This window comes from Alexandromys fortis, unplaced genomic scaffold (assembly GCF_014885135.2).
Source record: "Alexandromys fortis isolate MF-2015 unplaced genomic scaffold, M_Fortis_MF-2015_v1.1 scaffold_99, whole genome shotgun sequence".
NCBI lineage: Eukaryota > Metazoa > Chordata > Mammalia > Rodentia > Cricetidae > Alexandromys > Alexandromys fortis.
Window position 1 is genome coordinate 814525 of NW_026067982.1, and position 11106 is coordinate 825630.

Below are 11106 nucleotides of genomic sequence, written 5' to 3' on the forward strand. Positions count from 1 at the left end.
GACACAACTGATCAGAGCATTTATATGCTTATTAACCTTAACCTTTGGAAGGGGCAGATAATGATCCACTTGCCTGCTTCTCTTTTGGAAAAGCTACTTTCATAAATTAATATCTGCTAATGAGCAGCAAGGGAGGAGATAGTTACCACTGGGTTTGTCTTTTGGAGCAGTGGCATTCAGGGTTCATTTCCCTTCTTTCCTCCTCTGTCTAAAGGGTACCTTTCTTCTGTCCTTTACAACCTACCAATACCTAAAAATATTTGTATTTTTGTTTTTATGGGGGTGGGGCACACATACCACAGTACACATGTGGAGATCATAGGTTACTCATAGGAGTTGGCTCTCTCCTTCCACCATGTGGGTCTCAGGATTGAGCTCAGGGCACTGGGCTTGGCAGTAGGTGTCTTTACCAGCTGAGCCAACCTGACTACTCACCTGTTTGATTGTTCAAATCTGCATCAGGCCTGGTTGCCAAACACAAATATTGCTACTGTATAAATAAAGAACCATTCACATAAGATGTGCACTAATAAAAATTTAATATCATAAAACAAATCAAAAAACAGCAATTTTGAAACCATTCACAATTAAAGTGGAAAGAGACAAAATTATAAGGCAGCCATCCATGGAATGAGTTTATGTGTACAAAGGATCCAGAAAAGGGAACATCTCAAATCACTGTTCAGGCCACCAGACCAGGAGAACTGTGATGTCACCACACCCTCAGACTCCCGGCCTACAGGAAGACATCACCAGACAAAGAGCGGACGAAGCCAGTCTGTGTTCAGCAGCTGTGCTGGACTGAGCACATCTAAAGCAGCACTACGTGGTCTGCCAGTCCAGTCCTGTCCCTGCAGCCACACACCTGCGGGGCTCCCGAGCTGAGCTGCAATGTCTCGAGCACAGAAAGGTTGTCATTGTACAGTATCTCCACCAGTGGTCTTCAGGGGCGAGGCCTATCTGTACTGTGCAGAAACCTGCTGCTGCAAGCCTCTCTTGTAGAGCAGCTGCCGAGGGTGTGGCCCTGGGCTGCAGCAGTCTGGGGCTCTGGTTTGTGCTGTTGGCATACAGTTCCCATGATCACAACTTCACTACCATGAGTTTCAGGGCTTAACACACTCTGTCGCTGGTGTGTCTGTCCTAGTTCTAACCCTTGAAAAAGAGAACCAGTCAGGGACAGACTGTTTTTTTGTTTTTGTTTATTTTTTTTAATCTTTTTCCCCTTTCTACAAGAAATGGCACCTTTTCTTTTCTCTAATAATCCACCTTTTCTTTTCTCTAATAATCCAAAAACCCCAGAGCAGGCCGACCTGGCTGTCTTTAATTGAGAAATTTGAAGACTAGGGTGGAATGGGGAGACACACTGCCTCAGTACTGTTCCAACTGCTGGTATTCCAGGCCAGACTGTCTGCCTGTAAGACACACGCTGGCAACAGCACAGACAGAAAAGCAGAATCAAACAGGAACACCGCTGCTCTGCTGACACGGAGACTGACGACACCAGGGACCCAGTGAGGGGAGTGGATCAGTGTTTTCAACTTATAGTTGCCTTTTAGCAGCATGCCTGGAATCTGAAGTATATCCGTGTCTCCCAGAGAAAGGGGCTCCAATTGTAATTAAGACTGCTTTGGTTATGAGGAAGGATGGCCCATGCTTTTTATGTAGTACTTCTTTGGTAGCCCATAACTCCACTGGTAATCACGGCAGCAGCCGAAGCATCACCAATGTGTTCAAATGTGTTATCGCATTAAGGCATCCACACCTCCGAAGGGAGTTTTGAGGAGGAAAACCACAGAAACATGTTGGAAAGTGAACATCAAGGTGACCTCTCTGAGGTCACTGCCTGCCCATGAGCAACCTCTCCCTCCCTAGACAGAGGCTCTTACCCTACGGCATGGTTCCTGCTGCCTAAAATGCATTGGAGCCCTATTAAGGTTCTATGGCTATTTGAGCCTGCTGTCCAGGGAAGGGATGAGCGGTTCCCAGGCAGCAGCTCAGGGCCTGCAAAGGGCCCTAGCTTTGGAAGGCTCATTACCACTGAGGCGGGGGTGGGGGGCAAATTTAGCAGTTTGATGGTTCAGTCCTTACTAGAGTCCAAGGCCCAACCCAGCAAGATATTCTAGCCAAGCTTAGAAGCAAGATGGCAAGGCACTGCTGAGTGAAAGAGGCTCTGGCCAGAGCAACAATCCCTGACTACTGCATGTAGTAAGATGACAGAGGTTACTTCGACTCAAACCAAACTAGACACAGAAATTGGCTATTTACTTGACACAGTAAAGTTTCTAGAAAGAATCATGATAACTGTACTTTGGAAGGTCTTGATGAGCCCAGACCTTTCCCAAGTTAGCCTTTTGTGCCTCATCAGGAGTCACCCAGCTCCCACACTGCACGCCTTCTGTCACCTCACGTGGGCTGCAATGGCTACCAGCCTCCAAACAAAACCGCACTTCTGCTAACTTTCTTCACTGTGGCCAGCAGAGGGCTTGCGAGTTTAATTCCACAGCTGCTGCCCCAGTGACAGTTTAGGAGAGAAAAGGGAAACCACAGGCATGCTGGCAGTGTCCTAAAAATACAAATGACTGGAGCCACTGCGCTGAAGAAACTAGTCTTGGCTCTCTCTTTATGTAAAGTGTTTTGACATGATAGAGAAAATATAAATTAATACAGTATTATACACTTATCTGACAAAACAGGGTTTAGGCAGATTTTGGCAAACATGGAAAAATCACCTTCGTTTGTTGAATACTTTCTCTGTCTCCACTGCTTAAATTATCAAAGTATTAGTGATATGTCAACGCACACATGAGGAGGTGACATTTTTAAGGGCTTGAAAAAGTGGTATTTGCCACCAAGGTAACTCATTTGAAGGAAATGAAGAATAGGGTTCTTTATCATCATGGTTCAGAAGTGGTTGTCCTGCTGAGCAGCACACAGGTAGCGGGAAGGAAAGAGCACAGCACGGGGAGAGAGGACACGGACATGATTATAGGAGCTGGAGGCCAGCAGCGGACAAGGACTCAGCCAGAGGGACTGCCGGCTGCTAAAAGAAAAGACAGCAGTTCTCAGCCTGTGGGTTTGTGACCCCCACAGGGGTTGCATATCAGATATCTATATTACAATTCACAGCAGTAGCAAAATTACAGTTATGAAGTAGCAATGAAAATAATTTTATGGTTGGGGTCAGCACAACATGGGGAACTGCATTAAAGGGTCATAGTATTAGGAAGGTTGAGAAGCACTGATTTAGCAGAAAAGGACAACATACTTTGTAATAGTGTTACTTTATAAAAGGCTACTACAAAGATGTCAGTTACTAGCCAAATTCCTGGAAAATTTAACATCCCTTAATTCACTGTGATCACACTGTTGTTGAAGGAAAGCTGTGCCTGAACAGATCCTGGCTCCTCGGGAAGAATGTGCTGCAGACAGGTACCCTGCAAAGGCTACTTCAGGAAAATGCTGTAAGACACCGGACCCTCTTCAAAAGCCAGCCCCACCTTCACTGCTCTACTGGCAGGGCAGGCTCTGTTTAGAGAGGCACGTGCAAAGGAGATGCTCAAGACTCTAGACATCTGTTGCTGGACATCGCTCTCAGGTACAAGTCAGCTTGTGTCTTCTGCCCTTATTTTCCTTACTCTAACCTCAAATTAATTGCCATCACCTTTAGCATCAAGAGGGTGAGTGTTGCCTTCTCTCAAGGTGTGTGGCACAGACGCTACAGCACCAGTCAGAGACGGTGAGACCCATATTAAAAACCAACGGAGAAAGTGGTAGAGCCTCTACACTAAGGGGAAAAACTTTAGCTTAATTACAGAACACTGTATTGTCATAATTACTATTTCATTGTATGACGTTCTCCACTTTTCTTTAAAACTAAATTCCATCTTCCCTGAGAATAGGGTTAAGAGAAACATCAAAACTCAATATGTCAAAGTCCCTTTAAAAGACAACACAAAGTCTCTGTCTGATTATAATGTTCCTGCTACGAGCTGTTCCACTTCTCCACGATCGACTCTCATCTCCCTCGGACTCTAGGAACACGGGTGGAGATGGGCAAGGTGAGACGAGACACTGAGGAAGTGAGGAGCGTCCCACGCTTGCTCTTCTTCCTGGATGGCAATGGCCGTGGACTGAGGCTGGAACCTGAACGTTAATGCTGGTGTCCTATTGACAGGATGAGTGGAATGAGGCACCCCAGAACCAGGGCGGCCACCTCGAGGCGGCTGAGGCCTTTTCCTCCAGTGGAGTCAGCTTTGTGGCTGTGCCCCATTCCACCCACTTCAGGGAGGACGTGAACGGTGGCAACATAAAGAAATGTCCCGGCAGAGAACAGCATGGCCACTCCAGTGGCATTGACCTCTGAAAGGGCTTCTTTGCTGCTCTGTGAATTAGAAGAGAGAACGAGGAAAAAAGTCACATCAAAGTTGGAGACAGGAAGATGTCCCAACTAAATCTGAGTATTTATTTATGCTTGGTGCTGCTTGGTACGTGGAGGCATCTTGAGATAGAAAATTCAAGGGGAGGTCTCAAATAAAAGACTGAGAACACCAGTGACAACATGCAATCACAGTTTTAAAATTTATTTAAAATTCATAATTTTCATTATACAGATACTATGATTTGAGAAAATAATAAAATAAATCAAGTTAATCTTGTGTTTTTGCAGGAAGAACATTTAAAATTTACTCTTACCATTGTGAAATGAAAGCTGTATCAATAACAGCTGCTTTTCAAAGCCACTTTCAAGTGTTGGTTAGGAGGTTTCACTTATGTCTGAGATGAATCTCAGAATTTTAGTCATAATTCATTAGTTCTAACATTTAATAAGTATCCTCTGTGTACCAGGCCAGGTGCTTGAGACAGACTAATCAAGATGCAACAGAGGCAGGCGGATCTCTGGGTTTGAGGCAAACCTTGTCTACATTAAGAATTCTAGGACAGTTAGGGCTACACAGAGAGATACTGTCTCAAAGACAAAACACAACAGAAGTACGCAATAGCTGCCGTCACAACACTGAAAATGTATCCCATTCATTTGTAGCAGGCTTTCTAGAACCAGCAGTCCCCAAATCATGACATGGAGACTCATTATTAATTATCTTATGCTTGTCCCACTAGCTCCTACAACTTAAATTTAACCTGTTTCTCATCATCTACATTTTGCTTTGGGGCTTTTTACTTTTCCTTCAATCTGTATGTCCTGCTCCTGCTGCTTCTGTGGCTGGCTGGCTGGCTACCAGGCTGGCCTGGGGCATCTCCCTCTTTTCTCCCTGTTCTCTTCTCCCCCAACCTAGATTCCTCCTCCTACTTAATCTCTCTGCCTGCCAGCCCTGCCTATCCCTCTGCTGTCTAGCTATTGGCCATTCAGTTTTTTATTAGATAAATCAGGTTCCTTAGGCAGGCAAGATGAAACAAATGCAACACATCTTTACATAGTTAAGCAAATGCAGAATAAATAAATGTAACATCTTTGCCTAGTTAAAGTACTACTCCATAACATTCAGTAATCTGGGTTTGTTGTTTTTGATTATTTAAGACAAGGTCTCATAATATAACCTGGGCTAGGCTTGAACTCTCCTGCCTCAGTCTCCCAAGTGCTGGGATTACAGACATGTGCCACCATACCTGTTATCATTTGCTAATCTTTATACAGCCAGCCACAGTCTTTTCTATTAAAAAGAGTAAATCTGTGCACCCAGGCCATTGGTTAAAACTTCACACCTTGTCCCAGACACAGCATGTACTGCCATGCTTCCTGTGGAAGGTTCTGAAGCATAGCAGTCAGTGAAGAGATACTTGTATTTGAGAAGAAACTATCAGGGCTGCATCATGTTTCAGTAAGTTTATGGTTTTGTGTTGGGTCACAGTCATAGCTCTCAGTCCCATTAGTTCACGTGCTGCAGACTTTACATCTATATCTATGTGGGGAACTAGGTACATGACCGTACAGTAAGGGATGCTCACACTTACCTTACTTAATCCTAAGTATGTCAGCATGGACATGGCTGGTGCTGCCAATGCAAATACCAGCAAGTGCTTTCTAATTCGATTCCGCTCCAGGCCAGCATGGATCAGGAAGGAAACCAGCCCAAATGCTGCTGGAGCCTGGAAATGACAAAGTAGCCCTTATTATCACTTGACAAATAGGGCTTGCTTCCCTCTCAAGAAACACATGCGGTGTCATGAATATGAACACTCATTACAGAAACCTAGGTATCCCACCAAGAGCAAGCTTGCCTTTTAGGAATCAGTGTTCTCACAAGATTAGCCTGTGTGTGTCCATATATATGCATCTTGTAGAACTGTACAGAAAATTATTTGGAATTTTAAAATTCTTATTTATTATTAATGTGTGTGAATGTAGCCACCTGTGCACCACAGTGTGTGTGATGACCAGAGGACAACTTTGGGGAACTAGGCTTGTCAGGCTTGCTCAGCAAGCACTTTGACCCACTGAGCCATCTCTTCAGCTATGTGAAAAAAATTCTATGAAAAATAGAAATTGAGAGCCAGGTAGTGGTGGTGCACGCCTTTAATCCTAGCACTAGGGAGACAGAGATAAGCAGATCTTTGTGAGAGCTAGCCAGGGCTGTTACACAGAGAAAACAGAGAAATCCTATCTCGAAAAACCAAAAAAGAAAAGAGAAAAAGAAAGAAAGAAAAAAGGAAGGAAGGAAGGAAGGAAGGAAGGAAGGAAGAAAGAAAGAAAGAAAGAAAGAAAGAAAGAAAGAAAGAAAGAGAGAGGGCTTGAGAGATGGCTTGGTGGTTAAGAACACTGGCTGCCCTTTCAAAGTCCTGAGTCCCAGCAACCACATGGTGGCTCACAATCAATGATAATGGGATCCTGTTCCCTCTTCTGGCATGCAGGGGTATATGCAGACAAAGCACTCATATACATAAAATACATAATAAAATATTTTTAAAAATGAAAATCAGTAAGAATTTATCCCTTTGTGTATATGATAATACAAAGAATAAAGCCCTTCAAATAAGATTTTAAGAAAATAATAGTAAAAAAATTAGCTATGTGCAGACATATTTAATTCTGTCAAATAGATAGCAATTAAGAAACTAAAAAAAAAAAAAGGCTATCAAGATCCTTCAATGAGTCAAAGTGTTTTCTACGAAGGCCTTGAGACCTGAGTTCAAACCCCAGGACCCGTCAAAGGTAAAAGGAGAAAACAAACTTCACGCTAATGGTCATACATGTGTATGACCATGTACACACACATAAAAATAAATACATTTTAAAAGCTAAAAAAAAAAACCCAACAACCAAAAAACAAAACAAAACAAATAAAACCCCATATATCAGAAATACTTCTAGGACCAAGACAAACTTTAATTACAAATATGTTCAATACCCAATCTTGGCTTACCTTGTGTAGCATTATCGCCACAAACACAATTAACTGAACGCTAGTCTGTGAAGTAGAAGCTGCTGCTCCCAGAGCTACACCATCCGCTAAATTTGGAGACAAGGAAACAGAAGATGCTATGAAGGACAGAAGTGCAGGGCTGGGTACATGGGCTTCAAAGCCAGGCAGAGTTGGACTTGGTTCTAGGGAAGTTACTCAACCTCTCTGAACTTCATCTTTAAGATGGGGCAAAACATGCATTTTTAGGGCCTTGTGAGGGTGAAAAATGAAAGAACATACAAAAAGAGCTTAGCATCTGGCCCTGAGTAGTCCAAATGTTAGCTGCTTTTATTGTTAAAAAGTATGAAGCCGGGCAGTGGTGCATGCACACCTTTAATCCCAGCACTAGGGAGGCAGAGGCAGGCGGATCTCTGTGAGTTCGAGGCCAGCCTGGTCTAGTTCCAGAACAGGAACCAAAAAAAGCTATGGAGAAACCCGTCTCAGAAAAAAAAAAAAAAGAAAGTATGAAACACAGACAACTACTGAGGAGTCAAACTGTAACGATAGTAGTGCTAAAGAATCTCAAAGGAAGCGTCTTTCTGTCTTCAAGGCTTGAGGCCTCAACACAGATGATTCATGTGGGATGGGGACTGCCTTAGTTTGGGTTGCTATCTCTGTGATGAAACACCATAACCAAAGCAATTTGCAGAGGAAAGGGTTTATTCAGCTTACACCTCCACATCACTGTTCAACCAACACAACAAAAACGTTAGTCAGCACTGGAGCTCCAGCAGCACTGGAACCTGGAGGCAGGAGCGGATTTAGAGGTCATGGAGGGGTGCTGCTTACTGGCTTGCTCCCCAAGGCTTTCTTAGCCTACTTTCCAGGACCAACAGCCAAAGGATGGCACCACCACAATGGGCTGGCCCCTTCTCATCAATCACCAATTAAGAAAATGCCCTACAGCTTGATCTTACTGAGGCGTTTTCTCAATAAAGGCTCCTTCCTTTCAGAGGACTCCAGTTGTGTCAAGCAGACATAAAATTGGCCAGCACAGGGACTTTGGCTGAATGGGTGTGTGGAAACACAGTTTAGGAATGGAGTTGTATGAGGAGAATTCTGAGTGCTTTGAGAATACTGCCAAGAAAACAGGACAAAAGTCTTGTGACCTCAGTTGGTTCCAAACACAAAATTGTTCTTGGAATGTAAAGTTTTTGCGCTCTTCCCAAGTGTGGTAGATAGGAGTGAGTTCAGATTGCTCATTGTTGCTTGCTGTTGCTTCTCAAATGTTTATCCTTTATTATATCTCTAAAAACATGCTTTTGCCATGTGGCTTATCCTTATAATTGTATACTGATGGAGGTGCGTCTTGTATCTTATCTGTTGCTTTCATTGGTTAACTAATAAAAAAAACTGCTTGGCCTGATAGGACAGAAAATTAGGTAGGTGGAGTACACAGAACAGAAAGAAGCTGAGTCAGGCAGTCGCCATGATTCTCCCACCCGACACAGCCGCAGGTTAAGATCTTCCCTGGTAAGCCACCTCGTGGGCTACACAGATTATTAGAAATGGGTTAGATCAATATGTAAGAGCTAGCCAATAAGAGGCTGGAACTAATGGGCCAGGCAATGTTTAAAAGAATACAGTTTCCATGTAATTATTCGGGTATAAAGCTAGCCGTGTGGGCGGCCGGGTACCAGGAACATAGCCCGCCGCTCCTACAACAGTATACAGCTTGAATTCATGAGAACTTTATTCATGTGACCTTTCCTTTTTTTAAAAGATATATTTTTATTATTTTTAGATTATGTGTACGTGTGTAAGTGTGTCCAGGTGTTTGTGTGGACCAACGGTATCAGATCCCCTTGGAGCTGGAGTTGGAGGTAATTGCAATGCCTGCTGTGGGTGCTGGGAACTGAACTCAGCTCCTCTGCAAGAGCAATACATGCTCTAAACAACTGAGTCACCACGCCAGTCCCATGCAACCTTTCTTACCCTCAGAGTAAAATGCCTGGGGCTCTGAAGAAAGTTGGCTATTGCATGAGTCTATTGCATTTATTGGCTCCATTCTCCCAGGTCCCACTGCCTCCGGATCGGTGACATCAGTGAATTTTGTTAGAAAGCAGAAAACAGCAGGCTAGGAGTGAGCTACTTTTCACACGCCTTTATTTGGTTCTGACAGAATCCTACCATCAAGGTCTAGGTTTGGGTTGTGGTACTAAAGCAAGTACCATCAGCAATGCTCAGCCTACATGGGGCAGCAGAGCTGTCTGGTGCTGAAATGCCCAAGCTCTTCTCCAGAAAGATCTTAGGGCAGAGGTCAGCAAACTTCAAGCCCAGGCAGGAACTACCTGGTCTCTTGTAACTACTCAACTTTGTCACTACTGTACAAATCAAGCCACAGGTGGCATATAAACATATGAGTACAGCTGTCTTCCAAACAGCAGCAGTATTACTTTAAATGGCATAGTTTCCCAGTGGCATGAAATATCCTTTCTGTTTGGTAGTGCTGAGGCTTGAACACAAGCCATTCATACACTAGACAGATGTTTTTCCACTCAGCTATAGTCCAGACTCTTGGACAGGGTCCGGATATATAGCTCTGGCTAACCCTGAACTCGCTAAGTAGCTCAAACTGATCTTGAATTTGTGATCTTACTGCCTCCACTTTCTCAGTGCTTGGATTACAGGTGTGTGCCCCATGTCCACCTTACACCTTGTATTTAGGTATCAAAAATACAGAAATCACATTAAAGGAGGCCACTAAAATTTGAAATAAATAAATATATATATATCAACATACATATATATGGTTTAATATGTGTATGTAAAAAGAATACAGAAATCGTTCTTAGCTTGTAAACACAGATAACAGGGCCATGCTCAAGCTAGAGGGCTTTGTTCAGCACCCTCCCCCAAGAGCATTCACTGCAACCCTGACTTACCTGCAGCGTGGACAACTAGTCCCAGCGTGGTGGTAATTTTGGAACTGCTAGGCCTTGCTGTTTCTGGATCTACATGAGAATGAGAAAGAATCACAAAGTGGTATGACATAAAGCAGACATCTGTCTGGAGAAGGTCTGTTCCTTATTATTGTCATTGTTACTGTTTCACTGTGCAGCCCTTGTAGGCCTTGAACTCAAAATCTCCCTGCCTCAGCTTCCTGAGTGTTGGGATTAAGGATATACAAGACCACATCCAGCTGGATAAGTATTTTGAAAGCTCAGATTTCAAACTTTGATGTAGATTTTTTCCTCATTTTTTTTTTCTACTTCGAATACTTAGATGTTTTCCTTGCACTAAAGAGGTGGGTGTGTGGGAACTCCTGGATAAATTCCTGAAATGTAAAACCCCCAACTGCCTGAACTTCCTCAGTCTGCAGAAAGTGCTCTCTGGCCTCTGTTTACCTCTTTGCAGGCTCATCTAACCCACCTGCAACTCTGCTCTCATCCCCTCTCCATTTTGCAGCAACCACCCTAGCATGAGCTTTCACCAAGTTACTACAGTTGCCCACTGCTTTTCTTACTTTCCCCAAACTCGGCTTAGCCAGTCACATCAGAGGCACCTGTAGCACTACCCTTCCGCTGTACCGTTAACCAGCTCAGGTCAGCTGCAACCATGCTGTCACGTAGGTTGTTCCTTCAGGACTGAGGACTGAACCCAGGGCCTTGTCCATGCATCTGAGCACTCTTCCACTGAGTTATAATTCCCAGCCTCCTTTTTACTTTTTTTTTTTTTTTTTTTTTTT

At 43.7% G+C, this 11106-nt stretch overlaps 1 protein-coding gene across 1 annotated transcript in view; it reads right to left on the minus strand.

Moving 5' to 3' along the window:
* Positions 1–522: 522 nt before the first annotated feature.
* The window catches only part of Slc39a9 (solute carrier family 39 member 9), a 44837-nt gene continuing 34253 nt past the window's right edge, over positions 523–11106 (minus strand). The window contains exons 3-6 of the mRNA XM_050158591.1: positions 10304–10372; positions 7380–7465; positions 5971–6105; positions 523–4381 (exon numbers count right to left, since the gene is read on the minus strand). Of these exons, the coding sequence (XP_050014548.1) occupies positions 4151–4381; positions 5971–6105; positions 7380–7465; positions 10304–10372 (521 nt within the window). The 3' untranslated portion in view covers positions 523–4150. The remainder of the gene's footprint in view (positions 4382–5970; positions 6106–7379; positions 7466–10303; positions 10373–11106) is intronic.